This window comes from Bufo gargarizans, chromosome 7 (assembly GCF_014858855.1).
Source record: "Bufo gargarizans isolate SCDJY-AF-19 chromosome 7, ASM1485885v1, whole genome shotgun sequence".
Taxonomy (NCBI): Eukaryota; Metazoa; Chordata; class Amphibia; order Anura; family Bufonidae; genus Bufo; species Bufo gargarizans.
This window is the reverse complement of record NC_058086.1, coordinates 155063590-155084287: the sequence shown is the minus strand read 5'-3', so window position 1 is coordinate 155084287 and position 20698 is coordinate 155063590. Positions and strand designations below refer to the sequence as shown.

The following is a 20698-nucleotide window of genomic DNA, read 5'->3' as shown; positions in this document are numbered from 1 at the left end:
TGCAAGCAAATGCAGTGGTCTCCTTCACTGAACGAGCAGCCGACTGTCAGGAAGGAACGCTTCCTTCCCGACAATCGGCTGTAACATTGTGTGGTGTAAACACGCCTTTATTTGAAGTCATCCATTATCCAGATTAGTAGAATGAGCCAAACATTGATCTCCAGCATCTCCACCTTCTCTCCCAAGCGTGCCTGTGATCAGAGAAACTATCAAGAATGAGCGTACCATGTAAATGTGTCAGCGATCAGCCAAACGTTCAAACATTCTCTTCCGATCAGGCCTCTTGCAGAGTGTGCTGGCCGTGCCCGTGCTGCGGACCGCACCGACCGTGGGGCAGCCGCATGTGGATCGCGGACCCATTCACTTGAATGGGCTCCGCGATCCATCCGTTCTGCAAAAAAATAGAACTTGTTCTATCATTTAGCGGAACGCAAGCACGGAACGGAACCCCACGGAAGCACTTCATAGGGGGTTCCGTTCCGCACCTCTGGATTTGCGGACCCATTCAAGTGAATGGGTCCACATCCATGATGCGGAATGCACATGGCCGGTGCCCCGTGTATTGCGGAACCGCCGTATGCAGCCCTGCAATACGGCCACGGGAGCACTACGGCAGTGTGAAAGAGGCCTCACCTGTTTTAAATCACTGCCTTCACCTCTGGTTTATCTCCTCGGAGAACACAAGGATTAGACATGTTGAAATCTAACAGCCCCAAACTTCTCTCCCCAATATTGAATGGGCCAAAATCTATAATAGATGCTTGGAAATCGAGAACATTTTTAAACTAAAAATATATTTGAAAGTTCCATAAATTCAATCATTAAGCATTGTTTTTAAAAAAAAAAAAAAAAAAGGACTGTGTGACCATAGGTTTGGGTGGTTATATGCAACCAGTTAATTGAAGAGGTCTATGGGAGCATATTATTGCTTAAAGTTACTGTACGCTAAAGGGACACTCTTTTGGCCAATGTCTTCAAGCTCAAGTCAAATGCTGATTAAAGGGGTCATCTCATCATAGAGCAGCTAATAGGGCAAAGCCATGACCGGCAAAAGGGCATATGTATTAGACGGCGACCGACTTAAATACAACGGTGAACCTCTTGGTACAGAGGAAAGCTACAAAAAAAAAAAAAAAAGTCAGTGCAGGGTCAATATAAAATGTAAAACTCAAATTAACTATAGCATTTTAATCTTTTATTACTTAAATACACCATACTAGAGCAAGTCTCTGAAAATATCACAAATAAAAGTTTTTCTTCAATCAGCAAGTAGGTGAAAATTTCTACACAATAGCAGATTCTTTCCCCGCCCCTTCCCTTTCGCCATGGGAAGCAGCAACAATAGGACAAACAAAAATATTGAAAAATAAAAAATAAAATAAAATAACACATACATGCATACGTACATTGTATTTTACAGAGAGATACAATAAAAGTGTTTGTGATAAAGTACCACAAAAGCTACAACTCCCCTTTTTCTTATGTTCACTTTGATTGGAACGTTCTTCCTCACGGCATGTAAAATAGACAAAGAGTGAGTAGAGTTGTCAAGGGAAAGGGTGCAAACTCTGGCCAGTGCCCTGCGAAATCAGTAATGAGGGTAGTAAGTAGTTTCTGAATGCATCTCGTAATAGATTTCATCAGTCATTTTCACCCTCGCCAAGAAGTCCTCCGGTGAACTGCTCATTTGAATTTTTCTAAGAGTCTCCCCATTAGCCCAGGTTCATGGAATCCTTAATATGTGTCTTCAGTCATTTTCATACACCAATAAATGTGGGAAGGGAAACCAAGAAGAGGGAAAAAAAAGGTGCAATGGCATGAAGCTGGCACTGATGCTAGCTACAAAGGTGACTTGTCTACTGGAGACATATGGGATCCATCTGCGATGAACAGAACTTGAGATGAAGGCACGCATTCTGTTTTATTCTGACCTTTTAACAAACCTAAAAAAGAAAGAAAAACAAACATTTTATTTGTTTGGTCTGAAGAAATTAAAAATAAAATGATACAAAAATGACTGACATCTAGCATTTTCCATACACATGGTAAAGAAGTGTGCACCAACTTCGTATGGTGGCACATGGAGACCACTAAGATAAGATGCTACATGTATGGTGTATCCATCGAGAAAACCTGCATATGGTATCAGTCAGTGAAGCATGCTGCACAAACAAACACTTTCAAAGATCTAAATGCAGGTAGTTACTTGTTTAGTGGTAGCCATGAGCAAATATTTGAAATGGATCCAGATGAGAATTTGTGGATCCAGTTGGCTGAAATGCCCAGCTGTAAGCATATCTGGTGCTAATTGTACATGTGTGGTCAACATTGGAAACAGATGATCAAGGTGCTCTGTGCATGTTAACCATCAACAGCAAAAATGAGGTAATGATATCAACAGGTAATGATATCATTTACAAATGTGTAACAAGTAACTGCAATTTAGAGGGGTATTCCCATCTCAGACATTGATGGCATATCACTAGGATAGGTCATCAGACACAAGTGCGGGTCCCACCTCTTGGACTCGCTCCTATTTCCAGAACAGGCCTCCCGAAATAAAGGAGAGCACACCGCTCTCTGCTATGGGAGTCCCAAATATAGTCGATCGCTGGATCGGCCATTTAGAGTAGTCCTAAAAGCTCTGACTGGACAGGTGGCCACGCTTGCACAGTGCACTCTTAATTCACCAGTATGGGACTTCCAAAAATAGCCATTAGGAGTGAATGGAGAGCACGCCACGAGTGCAAACTCCTCCACTTGGGGGACCCGTTCTGGAAATAGGAGCGTGTCCCAGGGGTAAGACCCGGCCGCACCCATGTAAGATTGATGGCATATTCTGGTGACATGCCATCAATGTTTGAGATCGGCTAACTCCTTAAATAGAACGTCACCAGAGGGGGGGGGGGGAAAAAAGTTTGGATTTAGTTTAAAAAATGTTTTTTCCCAGTGAAAAGAATTTACATTTAACCAAGTCTCTCTTGGTCCTACAAAACTGACATTTTCAAAAAGAAATAGCTAAAAACTGGAAGCGACACAACAAAGTTCAGATCAGTTTTAAAAAAATGTTCTCAACCTACGAAAGCAGAGTTAGGAATAAAAAAAAAACTTGGTCTCTGAATAAGTTCACGATCCCCCCCACCCCCTCCGTCAGGAGAACCATACTTTCAAGCTAATTAAAGTGGTGCGGGAGTAGAGGTTCAATTCCCAAGAGTTGAAGCTCAGTGTGAGAAAGGTAATTTGGCTGTCCAGAACAAAGAGATTAGAGAGCAGCCACTGAGCATATTTAATAAATGAGCATCAAATGTCCTCCACTATGGACACAGACAACTCCAATTATATAACAACGAGGGAATTGTTGAGTGATATGTAAACTAGAAGATTTTTTTTTAAATAACCAATAAAGTGAATAGAGCAGACCTTGGTTTTAAACCAACCCAGAAGAGATAACCTAATACTCTCTATGCTGATTGATTGTACAGGTGAGTTTGCTTGCCTTGCCATGCTCTCCCACCCCCTTGCCAAACACAACGTAACAAAGAACTTAATTAACAAAGTAAGTAAATACTGAGGGGCACATCTACATGCAACAGCAGCTAGGCCTGTAATTACAAAGTGGAAACTAAATTAGAAACGTCAGGACCTCTATAGAAGCTTCAAAGTAAACCAAGCGATGGTGACTTTTTGTAATATTTTTTCAAGTGTGTAGACCGGCGAACAGAAAACAACAAAAATCTGCCATTTTTAATTTTCAGTGATATTAAATTAGAATTTCTAATACTGCTCGTACATTTTGACATTAAGCTGCATGATTAAATAAGCTGGTATTTATATGACCTTTTATATAGGTGCTTTGGTTTCTCAATTCCACTTTATAGAGAAGTTTGCTTTTCAGACATAAATGTGTTTAGAATTTGACTTTCAAAGTTTTAGAAACAAACTAGGAAGACATGTTCTGAGAACTCGCACTCCTTTGAGGTGACAGCTTAAGGTGGCCAAGACAGAGGTTGGTTGATAGTTGACCAAACATCTGGTGAACAATCGTTATAGGGCATACTGGGTCATTACACTTGTTCAAACTGCTCATACAGGCTCAACGAAACCGGGAGAAGAACGAAAGGTCTTTTTGGGAATGTTCTTTCAAAGAAAGATCTTCTCATTCACAAATAATCTTTCCTTGAATAAAAGATCTTCAGCTGACTATTGAACAAAAATATTTAAAATGGTTGACTTACTCTAGTTTCACATTAGTGGCAGGGGACTCCGGCAGGCTGAACAATCCTGTCAAATCCGTCCTGCCGCTAGTTCACGTGTGCCCCCGGACTGCCGCTTCATCCCTATTGACTATAATGGGGTCAGGGGCGGAGTTCTGGCGGCGGCAGAGGCAGCCGGACTAGTCCGGCTGCCTCTCGCCGTGCCGCCGCAACTCCGCACCTATTATAGTCAATGGGGACAGAGCGGCAGTCCGTGAACTAGCGGCAGGACGGATCCGACAGGCTGTTCAGCCGCCGGAACAGCCTGCCGGAGTCCCCTGCCACTAATGTGAAAGTACCCTTATTTTAAAACGATAATGTTCTGTCACCAGTCGGCTAAGATGATTTTGTTGCTAAAATTCAACTAATGAATGTTCATTTTGGTTGAAATCGTCTGGTTTGATCAACTTTAGACTAATGTGTATGGCCACATTTAGACTGATAGTTGGTCGACACTCAGTACTGTAGTTAAAATTCAGAAGATAAAGGACTTGAATGCAAGACACCTGTTGATCTAGAATATAAGCAGAGACACGTCTTACTGACTACTACAGCAGGTGAGACACTTTCAGTTTCACATTGCTGGAATAGTGGTGGTCTGATCTTTTATGACACAGTTGTACGGGTGGCCATATATCTTAGGAAAGCTGTTGGCTGAACTCACTTTGGCTCAACTGGGCAAGGAGAAAAGGCCACTTCCATGCCTTCTCTCTGGTCGTGGCCAAACTCCTATGATATCCAACAGGACTGATATGTCTTTTCCTCCCAAACCTTCAAAGTACTCTCTTTCTCACTAGAGGCCCCTTATATATATATATATATATTAGATGAGAGTCAATTCCCACCAAAATCAGTGCCATTGCAGACATCTAATGTCTAAGGACACATTGAAATATTGAGATAACCATCAAAAGTGCTCAACAGATTGGACTTTTGGCTCATAGTCATATGGTTGCACTAGAACTTCCAATTATGTATGGCTAGCTCAAAAGATGATGCAGCAAATACTAAACAGTGGAGAAACCATTGAAGGTTTAGAAACCTCCGTTACGTAGCCCCGCTAAAAAAAAAATATAATGATATGTCCTATTCTTGTCTGTTTTGCGGACAAGAATAGGCATTTCTACAATGGGTCGCCTGTTCCGCAAATTGCGGAAGGCACACGGGCGGGTTCCGTGTTTTGCGGATCTGCAATTTGCGGACAGCAAAAAAAACGGCACGTAAAAAAAAAAATCTGGCACATAACAGGAAGTAGCTTTGATCCTCTTTTTAAGCTCTAAAACTCTTAATTACAACATGCAATCAAAGCTTTTGTGCTGACCAGCGTATAAACAGTCTCGATTCCAAAATAATCATGAAGAACGTCATCGTTACTTTAGACCTGGTTAACAGTGTTGAAAATAGGGGTAAACACAATTATTATTATTTTTTTTTTAAGGAGGACCTGTCACCTCTACTGACATGTCTGTTTTAGTGAATATTTGCCTGCCCCATTTAATAACAATTAGCCTATCCTTAGGATAGGTCATCAACATCTGATTGGTGAGGATGCCTGGAATCAGACCGTCACCCATCAGCTGTTTCAAGAGGCCACACATGGCGCTCCTGTGAGGGCTGCAGCCTCCTCACAGCTTTCCAAGCACAGCGCTGTACATTGTATAGTGGCTGTGCTGGGTATTGCAGCTCAGGCTCATTCACTTGACATCACTGGCGTAGGAAGAGCCTGCGGTATTCGCTGGAGCGCCACAGACTCTTCAACAGCTAATCAGAAGGGGGGGGGGGGGGCCTGGAGTTAGGCCCGACCAATCACATATTGGTGACCTATCCCATTCCGAGGATAGGCCATCAATATCAAAATCTTCTAAAACCCCTTTAGGAAAGGGTCTAGCTAAAAACATATCCTTCTTCCACCTCCCTCCACTCCATCAGAAATTGTCAATAGGCCCCCAATACACGTACAATAATACAATAAGTTGCTTGATATTTTGGCAGTACCAGATGGCTATCTGAAATGTGTATGGGTGCCTCTTGACTCTCCCCCGACAGATGCCGTCGGGGGAAAGAAGGATCGTAAATGATAAACGTCAATGCCTGATCCTCCCTTTCCAAGGAGGGATGAGCTGCCACTAGTAATGTCTGGCAGGCATCGGCTTACCACCATGGAAAACACAATCACGAATGAGCCAAGTAAGCATGAGGGAGTCGGGAACATTCAGCCCCCCGCTATTGAAGTATGAGCCCCTTTAAAAAGGTTATACCATGAGTAATGTAAAAAATGTACTAGGATATCAGATTTAAATGACAGTCTCTATCTAACAAACTTAGAACCGACCCTGTACCCAACTTGGACCCAGAGATCTCCCCATTCATTGCCGCAATAGCCCTGCAGCTCATGGGGCATGCACATTCCCGGAAGGTGGGAGCTGAAGGATGGAACTGAGCATGTGCGTCCATCTCAGCGAGTTGAACAAAGAATTTAGAAATAGTGCAAACAGCAGGTGGCGCTACACAGATTTTAGGTGAAGTGGCTATAAGTACATTTTAATTACTTGCCAATACAAAAGTATTTGGACCCAGGTGATGGTTTGAAAAATGTAGAATTTTTATTTTATTTTTTTATGGGACAACTCCATAGTATTACAGCATTCCTGGTATACAAGTACCAAGACAATAAGAATAGTGCACGTATACCAACGTGACCCACACAATACTGTCATTGCGTTCGCTACATGCAGAAAGAATGCCTTCCCTGCATTTTACTTCCTGAATAACTTGTTTGGTGCACAAATAAAAGGAGTAATAAATCCATTAGGTTGTATTTATATGTGTAATCCTATGTAGAGGTAATTGCTTTTGGGAAATGGCGCTGAGATATTGGGTGCATAATTGTAAATGATACATATGTATTAAAATACCGCTCCCTCCGCAGGGAATATTTTCCAAAATCCAGAGGTATTTTATTCGGCTATGCAGAGCGGAGAAAAAAAGCATTTTGGTTAATTCTCTGCACATTAATGAAGTTTCTATTACAAATCCATACAGTAGCAGCAATTGAAGTATGCATTTTTTGTTTCACTGCAATAACTCAGTGCAGCGTGATTGCCTGGGTTAATGATAAAAAAGTCAAATACGCTATCAGAGCTGATGGAAAAATCTATCACCAATTTGAAATTAAAATTCATATGTGGTCAATAAGATTTACTACCCATGCAAGTGGAGCTGTAAAGAGTAAATGAATCAATGTCATCAATACATAATCAGTATGAAATATGATGTGAATACAATTATGTGCAGGAGTCGTGCATTCCTCCTTTTCCCCTGAACCAGTGCGGAATGAGCCGACTTGGTGAGGACTGACAGTAATTGGTACAAATTAGACACAGCAGTTATCAAAATGCACTCACTAGAATAGCAAGGAGACTTATTAGGAAAATGAAGCTGGATCTTAAAACAGTCTCGTTCTCAGAGATATTGCGCGACTGCTGATCTAAACCTCCCGTCTCCATACATTCATTATAGGGATACATTCATTTCAACTGATGGAGGGGAAAATGCATGGCAATGGGAAAATCTTATTTTTTCACTCGTAGGCGAGCGAGTTTGTGCTACTGTTTTTTTAGTTTTTTTTTTTGTCCCTACAAACGCCAGAGATACAATGTTACAGGGGGTGTCCAAGATTTTGTTATTGATGGCCTATCCTTAGGAAAGGTCATCAATATCAGATTAGTGGGGGTCTGGCACCCCTGCCGATCAGCTGTATGATAAGGCCGCAGAGCTCCTAAACTCAAGGTGCAGGCGTATCTCAATTTTGCTCAAAACAGAGGGGGGAAAAAGAGGGGGGGGCAGGGAACGCACAATAGGTGTATGTTCTATACAGTGTGTGTGTGTGTGTGTGAGATCAATAGAGATGAGGATGGAGCTGTGCTAGAAATAAGCACAACCCTATTGTAGACTTTTGTGGTTAAAAAAAAACAACCTTCATTCGCCATGCAGCTGCAGAAGTAGTATCTTTAAGAGGAGATGCCAAATCCCACAAAGAGATGCATAGGAAGGAAAAGTTTCTGTTCTGGCATAGGCAGTTAGTGAAGTCTCAAGGGATCTTCAATTTCAAATCAACGCATGAACATAAAACAACGCATTTCGGGAAATCTGAGGTCCCCTTCATCAGGCTGCACGGTTAATCTTGTAACCTGATACAGGGGACCTCAGATTCCCAGAAACGCGTTGTTTTATGTTTACGCGCGGATTTGAAAATAAAGAAGATCCCTTAAGACTGACAGTATTTTTGCGCCGGAGCAGAAACTTTTCCTTCCTATGCAGAGCTCCTAGAGGCCATGTTATGTCCTGTCCATGACCTAGGTGCTGCTCAGTCTCATTCAAGTGGAAGCGGATGAGCTGCAATACCATGCACAGCCACTATACGACGGACGGCACTGTGCTTAGTAAGCTGTGAGGTGGTCGCAGCGCTCACCAGAGCTCCCTTGGGTGCAGCAGCTTCCTCAAACAACTGATCAGCGCTGGTGCTGGGAGTCGGACCCCCGCCAACCTCATACTGATGACCTATCCTGAGGATAGGCTATTAATATCAAAATCCCAGAAAAACTTTTTAATGGAAGACAAAAAATAAATAAATTCTCTGCAGGAGATCTTTACTGATCTCCTGCAGCTTCCATACCTTGGATTCCGCCTGGCCTTCCCGTTCCCACTCAGACCAGCAGGGACCCAGGGAGCAGTGAAATGGAAGGGTGGGATCTGTGACGTATGATTTGGGTGGTATTTTTATGCCACTCGGGGTGTTTTTTTTTATTTCTTTTTTAAATATGATCTGCTGGGCATTTGTTGCTCTCCCATTCTGGGCTGTGGTCACATGACCATGTCCATGCAGCTATCTCTAATTTCCTGTGAGGTTATATCCATAGGCAGAGCAGTGATAGGGGAGTGTCCATGTTACTAGCTGCGTGGGAGGAGTTATTAACTAGCTGGATGTTGTTAGGGGTGGTGCAGAGAAGGGAGAAGTGCATCATGGGTTTGGTTGGATGCAGGAACAGGAAGTGCTACAGACAGGATGGAAACAGACCAGGGCGATTTGCTTACATTGTGAAAACGGGCCAGGAGGGTCCAAATTGTAAAAAAAGCATGGAGAAGATGTGCATGGGGTAGGCAACTTCATGAGCTTATCTGGTAATAGCCATCATAATCCTGGAAAACCCCTTGGATGGAAAGCACTGATACACCCAGCAGCCAGTTCACTGGAATATGGAGTCCCTCCATAGTATGAAACGGGGGGCCGGTCTGGGTGCCACCATTTGGATGTTTCCATACAGTGCCACGTGACAGAGCCAAGAACCATAATACAGCATCTGAATAAAAATGGCTTTTTTGGCCAGATTCATATGGAATTGAAACAAATCCTACATTAACTATTATGTTCTAGATTCATTTTAGGAACAATATTTTTTCCCATTGACTTCAAGTGAACTGTACATCAATATGGAGTTATGTATATTTCCTATAGCAGGTATACATATATAGCATATATACACCACACACACAATACTGTCATCGGTTCCCTGTATTTTATAGACCACATGTATAACAGTCATGTGGCTCCGGATCTATGATGTACTCCAACTGGTAATTATCTATTTGTTGTCTTAAGCAGATAAATATAATTGCTCTAGTTAATTATGCCGGATCAAATAGAGAAAAAAGGAAGTGAAATGACAAGTTAAATGTTGACAAAATAGTTATTCCACTAGACGGGAAGGCTGGAGATGACATTTACTGCTCTGCGGCTGATGCCGAGAAGAGGAGCGCTCACTTCCCATTAGGAACAGGTTACACAGGATACTAGAAGTAATGGAAGGCACTAGATTTAGAATTCCTTAAAATGTAGTGCTAGGGCTCCCAATTATTACAAGGAAGATGTCATATGTAAGATTATACATCCTGATGACGGGACTGCCACTAGCAAGTTTCAAGGGTCTGTTACCGGACGGGCTCCTTTATACAGTGTACACATTGTTCTGTGTTATGGTCATCTTTGAATATTGATAACCCATCCTCGGGATAGGTCATCTCTATCTGAACGGTGGGGGTCCGACCCCCAGCATCCCCGCCAATCAGCTGTTTGAAAAGGCTGCGGTGCTCCAGTGAGCAACACATCCTAGGCCAGTGACGTCAAGCTTATGAGCAGCTCAGTCCCATTCGAGTGAATAAGCTGCAATACCGAGCACAGCCACTATACAATGTACGGCGCTGTGCTTGGTATGCTGCGAGGAGGCTGGGAGTCAGACGCCCTCCAATCGATGATTTATCCTGAGGATACCTCATCAATATTCTACTCCCAGAAAAAAACCTTTAATGTGGGGGGGGGGGATTAAAACCAACAACACAGAACAATGTGTGCATCTGCAAGTACACACACACACACTATAGAAAGCAGCCTGTCTGGTGACAGACCCTCTAAGGTCACAGCTTATTTTTCCTGGGCTTTAATTAACAGTAAACAGACATTTAAAAAAAAAGAAAAAAAAGCTCATTAATTATTTCTGCTGGAATTATAATTAAAAATCCCCAGTGAATAAAAGTCCTTGTGTTGTACTCTAGTGTAAATGCTTCCTACTCTATTCAGCAGTTTCTTAGTTACATCTGTTTCTAAAAAGGATTTTGCAAAATATGGCCACCATTAAAACTCTGTGGGGTCATCGCCCACCTTATCTACCTAGTTATGCAGCGATACGTCTTCTGCTCCCCAGACGGCTGCAGATTTACCATTCAGATGGCCAGAAGAGCTGGGTGGCAACCACTGTAAGAGCTGCCAAGGTGGCCCCCTTACCGATCAGGTAGGCTCCATCACCAGCTACATCACATTGAGATCCCCTCTCGCTTGTCTTATTCTTATTGGACTAATCAAAGGCTGATTTCACTTGTCACTTGGGGGCCTCAGCATGCAAGTTCCAATTGATTTTAATATATTAATTACCAGGACCATCTGCGAAGGTCTGAGCAGTTGACCTGCATGTTCAGCCATTGTTGTATGACATACTCACTCCGCTACACTATTATACTTTATGTCAACTCCCAGGGGTGCAGTATCTCATACTCCTAGGCTTTAACTTTGCAGATCGTGCAAAATATTTCATCCTTGTGGTTACCCTGCAATCCAGCGATGGAGAACCATGACCCTGTAAGCACTGAATCTCTGCCGTCCACAAATGACAAGAGCGCCTAAAGGAGCTTCCCCATCTAGGACATTCATGACATATCGCTAGGATATGCCATCAAAGTCAGATAGGAGCGGGTCCTAGAAGTGGAACCCAGACCTATCTCCAGAATGGGGCCCCCAAAGGCATTCATCGGATATTTTTTGAAGTCCCGTAGCAGTGAATATAGAACGCACTGCGCAAGTGTGGCCACCACTCCATTTGCTGCTATGAGACTGCTGCTTTTCAGAACTCCCAAGGGTGGCCTTACAAGAGTGGCTGCTCTCAGTTTACTTCAGTGGCCCCATTCTGGAGATAGGAGCAGGTCCCATAAATGGAGGCCCGCACCTACCTGACATTGATGGCATATCCTGGCGATATGCCATCAATGTCTAATATGAGCCAACCCCGTTAAGGTGTACAGAAATAACAAGCTGAAAATTTCAAGCAACAGCTGACAGGATGGCAGGTGTTGACTGGGAACTTAAAATGGTCCTTGGAGAAAAAAATAAATAAAAAAAAATAAAATAAAAGTGGCCCCCATGTTGTAGGCGGGTATAAATTGATAGAAGGCATGGCAAGACAAGTAGGCAGTGCCAACACAAGTAGATGGGGCTGACACTAGTAGGCGGGTCAGCAATACCATAGTGCAGCACAAAATTCTGTCCCAGCAGAACTAAATACCACTGCCCCAGAAGCTGTCCCTGTGTGGTGGCCATCATTAGCTGCATGTTCTGTCCCTCTCCAGTAGTCTCTAAGATATGGAACCATTGGCTCCAATTCCCCGCTGCAGCATTCAACTCCATCATCGTCCTGATGACATATAACTGAATTCAAGAGGTCATCTACCGTTGCCGGCCAGGTACAGGAGTCCCGAATGCTGCCCAATGATCATTTAGGCCAACAAAATTCCTATTCGAATATTATTAAAATATTTTCATGCCCATCTGATACGGTCCTACACATTTTATAAAGTGTTAATGTCAAATTAGAGTATTTAACTGTATATGTGCAAAAATATATGAAATATGTAGCCATGTACAAATGCTCCCCTCGCAGGAAAAAAAAAAGTAAAAAATAAAAAAGCTATAAAAGAAATAACTGCTCCGTATCTGACACCTCTATACACTTAAAAAATGCAAATGAGTACAGAAGAGATAATTGTAGCAATTAGCCCCCTGGAAAAAAAAGCTCGTTAGAAAAGAGTGAAGTATTCACCTTCTGGTCTGGCAGTAGTGGATTGCTCTGAAGTGAATTCAAATGACCATTGATAAGAGCTGTAGGTCTATCATGTTCGCAGAATAAACTGCCATTGATGTAGTGAAACCGGTCCCCCGGGACAAGGCGATTCCGACAGGTTGAGCACGTAAAACACTGCGCGGCAGAAGAGAGAAGGCAATAGAAACAAATTAATCAAAGAGAAAAAAAAAAAAAAAAAAAAGGTTGATAAAATAATACTACAGATCACAGCTCCAATCAAGTGACTTTGTAAAATTAAATGGGGATTCATGTTAACTCCGTTGATGCCAGACACTACTCCACATTCCAGATTTTAAAAAAAAGGCAAGCATTCAAAAGCCTGAAACTACCTAGACAGCATTGTCCATGGCAGAAGTACCTTAAGATGATAGACGTTTCCTTGTGCCCTCATGACCAGTTCGCTGGCTGGAATTGACTGCCCACAAGCGCTGCAAGCACCGCTGTTTCCAAATAACCTAAAAAACAAGACAAAAAAAAAAAAAGGGGACAAAAATGAGGATAGACTCTAGCAACGACACATCGTATCTCCAAAATGCTCCACAAGATACAGCCATCTCTGAAGATATGGTCCTGGAGAACATGGGAAGGGGGGGGGTAGTATTTTTTGGAATCAGCAGAAAAATACAACCTTCCTTTGGGATTCGTAAGGAGCCGGGGGATTTAATCAGAAAAACAGTGGCTTATACCTCGAGCAAACACAAAACAATTCTGTTCTACGCGCATTTTATCAGATTTCCAGGCTCATCATAAAAAATAAATAAAAATATTCTAGATACAATTCATGACTGGAGTTTAAATGCATTGTGTCCTTGAAATTATTTGAAGAACTCCTTTTTTTTGTGGTTTAATCATATCAAGAGATATGAGTCATCAAAGGGGTTAAGGGGATTTGATTGTATATCTAAGAAGACATCATGCTCTGTGTATTGAAACTCTAGCAAACCGCCATCAGAGCAGAGTTTCCATTAGGAAGTCACTGCTATCCAGGTTGATATATAATGTGTATGGGTTAACCTTTTCAATCATAGTGTCAACACTTTAGATTTGCCTCCGCTCATCTCTTTCATTCTAACCTTCTCTCTCTCTCTCTTGATAATGAAATGCTTGCTCCGACTTCCCTCTATCTGCTCCTGAGTCCACAATTTAGATTACTTCATCTCTGCTAGCAACAAACTGAATGAAATTTCGATTTGAGCTGAAAGTAATTTACCGGGATCTGGACCCATTTGTCATCATATCTCTCTGGGTGTTTGTTGTATCACTGCAGTTTTCCTATGCAATCAAATGAGACCACAACATCTGCCATGGGGGGGGTGGAGAAGAGTGTAGAAAAGGGGGGATGTGGAAGAAAAAAAAAAAATTTGATATACATAATTTCTTAATGCATTTAAGCACTCACCAAAACAGTGCACACGCTAGTTAATGAAGATTGCATTCTACCTCCGTCACGAGAGCGAAAAGTTAATTTCGTTTGACATTTCGCCTTTCAGGAGGCACTAGTGGCTGGCTCATAATATTTAGAACCCAAGGATAAGTCTTTTCTAAATGGACAGATGTTAATTACTGAACGATTTTTTTCTTCTTCCCCTCTTTATTTAAAGGGAAAGCTTATGCGGATCCTAAATTGAATCTTCAGATTGGCTTGCCTATTATTTCGAGTGGATTAGAGCGCTGAAGGCACGACTATGAAAGGACAATGGTGTTCCATTCTCTCCTGCCTAATAAGACTATACAATGGGCCTTGTGGGAAAAAAAAATAAATATATATATATATAAAATGCGCAAAAGTGGAAAAGTTGCCCATAGCAACGGGTCTGAAAAGGGGAGTGTGATTTTAACATGTTGTGCAACTTTGGGCTCCTGGCTCCATTTCTCCCTGGCTTTGGCTGTTCCGCTCCCGGGATGTAAGCTTCCGTTTTGACACCTCTGCAGCCAATCACTGGCCGCAGCAGTGACCTACTCCCCCTTGTGTCATGTCAAATGGTCACATGGCGCAAATGGATCAGGTCGCCACTGCGGCCATTGAAGAGGTTTACATTCTGGGAGGGCAGTGGAACAGCCAAGGCCAGGTAGCAGGTTTGCCCAAGAGGGGGGAATACCCAACCAAAAGGTGCACAACCCCTTTAATTTGTCATTTGTCCTTAAAAGGGTTTTCCGAGAGTTAAAGGGATTACCCAAACTATAAAACATGCTCCCCAATGCCCGGGTCCCTCATATAGATTATACTTAGCCCACTCCCCAGCAACTGGCTTGCTCCTGATCCCCACGAAGCTAGGGAGGCTCATCCCCGTCTGTTACTGGCTGCTCCTCCCGTTGCCGGAGGTTTTGATCTGCATGACGGGAAGATGCAGCAGCTGCCATGCGGGGATCAGGAGCGTCAAAGGTGTCGGGGAGCGGGGCAAGTATAATCTATATATGGGCCATGTTTTATGGTTTGGATGCCCCTTTAAATACTGATGACCTAGCTAATTGGAAGAGGTCCGATGCGGTTTGAAAAGGCACCGGCGCTCTTGTGCTCTTGTGGGCGCTGAGGCCTTCTCCCTGCTCACCAAGCACAGCGCCCTACATTGTACATCTGCTGAGCTGCCCCTAGGCCATGTGAGAGAAGGCCGTGGTGCTACTGTGGGTGCCCCCGCGTTCTCAAACAGCTGATTGGAGGGTTGAGTGAAGGGCGCGTAGAATCATAGATTCAAAGTCGCTTCGTTCAAAACTTTGTTTGAATGCTTTGCGGTACCAAAGCTGACTTCGGATTGCAGTTTTAAAACGTTTTTTAAGTTGTACAATCAAATGCCTAAGTTTTTCACCAAAGTCTCGCAAGACTTCAAACTTAACAAATTTCTCCTCCGCGAAGCCCATACATGTTGACAGATACACTAGTGTCGGACCCCCACCAATCTCCTCTGGATAGGTCATAAGTATGAGAATCTCAGAAAACTCCTTTTATTTTAATAGACAGTGCATGCAAATTCTGGCAGTCCAGGGCCTAAAATGGGTGGAGCTTAATATAGTCTTTGAGACGTTTCCAGGGGCGGGCTTACATTTTTTCCTCTCTTATGGTGCTCTTGAAAAATGAAAGTTGTTCCATGATTGGTTGCTATGGGCAACAAAAACTAAACCTCTCAAATTCCAGAAACCTGTCCCATGGGCTCAAACTGGTTGAGAGTCTCTGAAACTATAAAGATGTTCTGGCTTTGAGAACTAGAATTATGACGTTAATTAGAGAGTCAATGCCATAACAAGCGATTGATATAATTATGCACTGTGCTGAATAAATGATTATTGTCTATATATTTAGGGCCTATACAACATGACATCATATATATTGTATATAGCAACTAGTGGTTAGGTGCAGATTTAAATATAGGACCAAAGGCTTCAAATTACGCCTCTGATCTCCACAAACCACACATAAAATGTCTAAAATTTCCATGACCTTACGTGCACCTGATGGAACACAGAATTTTCCTCTCACTCTGAAGTCTATATATTACCCCCTTTCTCGTGATTGCAGACTGTCACTTACTCAGCCTGTCGTCTTTCCACGGACTGAAAGCATACAACACTTTAGAAAACGTACAAAAAGGAATATTCCATGGGGGAATATATTAAGATTGGCGTTTCTTACAGAGGTCTTAATTTTTTTAAATTATTATATATATGTATATGAAAATAATGGCGGCACCGGAAAGAACAAAATGGGTGCTAGGTCCAGGGATGTAGCAGCTTACCCCGTCTTGATATAAAAGAAAAACGGACAGCTTGAGAAAGGCTCTTGTATGTCGCTGAAACGTTGCCATCCACATGGGTGAATAAACACCATTCATTTTACTTGGAGTGCTGTCCGTTTTTCTTTTATATATATTTATATTATAATATGGTGGAGTAAGATGCGCCAAACCTATTCAAAAGCGCAGGGATGTTCGTGCGCCAGAAACCGAAATCTAGGCCCGCTAGGAGCAGACATATGTTTCCGGTGGAATTTATGACAGTTGTCAATTGCAAGTATTAAATCTGTCAGGTCCTGTAGGCCCTGCTCCCTCCCACTTCAATTAAGTGGTAAGCATAGCGTAAAACAGCAACTTTTTTTTCCTGCACAAATGGCACTTGGGCAAAAAAAATTAAAACTTTTTGGCCAACTTTTGTGGCATACAGCAGGTAATAAATTCCTCTCTGTCTTTTCAGTTGTATGTCCCCAGTGATGGGACCCCAGCAATCAGACTGTGCAGGCTATTATCGGGAACAAATTACTTGTTCCCAACACCTGCCTAATCATGAGCGGAGCGGTGAGCTGCATTTAGATGGCGCAACCACCTCCTCTATATGAGGACAATTGATCACTACTGGACCGCTTCTCCCCGTGCAGAGTCATTGTTTCTGGGCAGCAGATCACTGTCTGCAGCATGGTCTCTGGCCCAGAAATGATGATTTTTGAGCCCGCATCATCGATGCTTTAACCCCCAAAAAATGAAAAGTTGCTCAATCATCAGGTGATCATGGGACTTTTACAGAGGACGGTTATCGAGAAGGAGCGTTCCCAATAATCGCCCCGATTGTTGGCCTGTGCAAAAGGTACCTTTATAGGTTTTAAGTGTGGATTCTGGGACAACCCCTTTTAAAAAGGCTTATTCCATCTGGACATCTAACCAATAGGTGCAGGTCCCACCTCGTATCGCAAGAAGGTTTAAAACTGTCAGCATAGCCATTTACATGCAACAGTTTGTTTGTTTAAGTATTTTTATGTGATCCAACAATATCTACCATATTATACACTGTAGGCCCTTTTACATGGGTCAAGGATATGGGCAACTATTAGGGATGAATGTTCGCTGTAAGCCATGCTTTATCCAGGACACCTGCAGGTTATAGGATGGCAAACAATGTTCTCCCTGCATTTCTTCGGACTACTCCTGCTTCCCCAATAAACATAAAACCTCAATAAACATACCAATAGGTGAATTGGCTTGGCCATGGTGTATGTGTCAGAGACAGAGAAATTGGACTGAGCCCAATTTTGAAGAGGAACTGATGACTACCTCTACACAGAGCTGTAGAATGTCTTAGCAATATATAGGCAACAGAAATTTAGAGGGGTTCTCCAGCTTTTTATAAGTTTTTAGATACTGCCCTCTCCCTGTGGCTTCAAGCTCTCTGCCAATAGATTCTAGTTTCTTAGGTCCACTGCTCTCATCCTCTCAAGTGGCACGTCACTGGGTCACCTGCCGATTGGAGGACATGTTACCATTGAAGCCAGCCACTGGTCGTAGCAGCAGCGCACGTGACAACTGTCCAGAAGTTTACAGGAAAGTACCGGAATGTGGGAAAGTGTGAGGTGCACCAAAAGAGCCAGAACTAAGCAGTGGAGAGTAGGCAAGTATGCGCAACCACAGGTCTCAATCCACAGGTGCAGCTTTTTAAATTCTCCCACCCCCGACCAGACCTATGGAGTCAAGCGTGGTTACCTGCTCCCTGCTGCTCGGTTCCGGTTCTTTGGCCCACTGCTCTCGTCCCCCAAGCGGCACGTCGCTGGGTCACCTGTCGCTTTGAGGGGACAAATCACAGCTGCAGCAAGTCTTTTGCTGCAACAGCGCATGTGACCACCGTTCACGCTGGAAGTTTACATGAAGGTACCAGAGTGTGGAGCACTGATGGACCCAGAACCAAGCGGCGGGGTTCAGGTAAGCATGTACGATTCCACAGGTCAGCAAGGTAGGGGTACAATTTAAGACACTTATCAAGAAGTATTTAAGTATTTAGTAGAAAGCTTTTCACAGCGTTAGAGTTGTATGCCCCTACCGCCCTTTTCTGTATCTGTCAATTTTAGAAAAATGTTTCATTAGGTCACATTCCGGAAATAAATTCCTCATCGTATGTCGTCTTAGAGACGCATATTCCCCTAGAAACTTTGTTTCTATGGTGGAATATCTGCGTAATGTGCCTTCATACAGGGCACCATATAGCGGCACAGTCTGCATGGTGCACAAGAACGTCCCTCGAAATTTAAAACCTGTACAATCAAACCGATGACGTATACAAATTTTTTATTTTTTTTCAAAGAACACAATAGTTAAAAGCCGGAGACAGATTAAAAAAAAAAAAACACCCACACTGTTTACGAAATAAAACATTAAAAGGCTGCCCACCTACAACTTTCCAAACCAGGCCCGTCTTTCAATAATCGCTTGGAAAGCCTTGTTCAAGTACGATTACCCCTAGGACATCTCTGAAATAAACCAAGGAATGCCCGGCGTGCTTTTAAAGAGGTTCTGCAATTGAATTGTCCTGCGGTTGAAGAGACAGCCTTCAAGATAATTAATGGTGGTCTACAGCACACAATAGCGGAGACCGCAACTGTCCCCCTGCCACCCAGTCGGAATGTATTGCTCTGCCTGGCAGCACAGCAGGGGTTAATCACGAGTGTTCGCCACGCCGAGGGCTTCTCATTACAGAAACATGCTTCCTCCTTAGGAAAGGAAGAGAGAGGGGAAAAAAAAAAAAACTAATTGCCCGGAGTTTTCTGAATCTGATCTTGCAGGAGGCTTGTCGTATTCAAACTACTAATTTGCTGTCGCCACTTTATTGAAAATAGCCTGTAAGTTGTTATTAAATGTATCGACTGAACGACAGGGAGAGTAGTAAAAACTGCCCCTTAAGATGGCTTTTAATAGGAAGCCTGAGAAACAAATTTTGCAGCAGCATCGATTTGGAGAGTTCAATCAAAACTCCATTTCAAAACTAATTAGTCTGAGGCCCGGGATCGCACGCTGACACGTTCCTGCAGAATGCTCAGGGTGGTGGGAGCGGGGGAGGGGAGCCCAGAACACGTGGTACTTCCGGACATAGAAGCCTCTGGCTGCCAGGCCCCTTACACATGCATGACACAGAGGGGAGAGCCGAGGAGGGGCGAGGGTAGGAAACGAAGGGATCCCAAGTGCCTAAAACTAACTTTAGAAGGTCCTTGTGACATCCTTCTGCTAGATGTAACCACCAGCAGGTCCTGTGCAAGATCAGCTGAGGACATCAAGCTACAAGATGTTCTGCATCAGCTAGGTCTCGCTATGGCAACTAGAGATGTGCGAAGTTATGAAAAATGCGATTTGGACGCTTCGCTGAATTTCACAAATAATGGTGACGAATTACTTTGTCACGAAGCGCATTTCTTTGTAAGTACTGGGAACTGCGATAGCCAGATCATCATTTAGGGTTTTCTGGGGGTTAACAAAAAACAAAAAAAAAAAACAAAAAAACAAACACCTTATCCATTTGATCACAGAGGCCGCCGTGGCCATGTTGATTGAAGGCGCCACGCGAAAGCTTGCTTAGTGACGTCATACATCACCGCGCAATACTTTACGCGGTATCTTCAATCAAGATGGCGGCAGCGGCCTCTTTATGCGCAAATGGATGAGTGAGCGCAAATGCATGTATGGGAGCAGGGCCGGAGAGAAGAGAGTGAGAGACACAGGCGAATATAATTTGATGTGTTATTTTAAGATATTATAGGGGTTAGCCGAGATTTTTAAGGAGCGCAGATAACCACTTTAATTTGGCAAGATGGGCTGACCATCTAACTTCTCCCAAACTTCAGATGTCAGGGGAAAGAAGGGTTGGACATGTTGCATCCCAATGTGCCCGATCCTTTTGTTTATCATGGGTGATAAGCCTTTGCCAGTGGAGTCCCTAGCCAGGAGTCTGTCAGCAACGTGTTCGCCATTGGGGTGGGACAGGAGAAATACCTTCCGACAAAACATTCAGCCGGCAGCTATCCGCCGTGTACAGCTAAGTTTAGAAAATCACCACCCGGATCTTCATAGACGTCTTAAAAATGTTTTTGACATTATATCTAGTAATACCTATGAATGCCTGTAAGTGACTCTTGGGAGTATCTGCCTGCCCGAGGAACGTATTTACATCTGCGATGTGACGTCTGAGCTGTAGCTATCTCTCTCAACTTTGGTTTCCCCAGGCCAGAGAATCTGGTTT

General features: G+C 43.2%; 1 protein-coding gene across 1 annotated transcript in view; it reads right to left on the bottom strand.

Annotated features, from left to right (window-relative positions):
• Positions 1-1173: 1173 nt before the first annotated feature.
• Positions 1174-20698, bottom strand: part of LMO4 (LIM domain only 4) — a 35386-nt gene continuing 15861 nt past the window's right edge. Inside the window, exons 3-5 of the mRNA XM_044301948.1 lie at positions 13077-13173; positions 12677-12832; positions 1174-1943 (exon numbers count right to left, since the gene is read on the bottom strand). Of these exons, the coding sequence (XP_044157883.1) occupies positions 1935-1943; positions 12677-12832; positions 13077-13173 (262 nt within the window). The 3' untranslated portion in view covers positions 1174-1934. The remainder of the gene's footprint in view (positions 1944-12676; positions 12833-13076; positions 13174-20698) is intronic.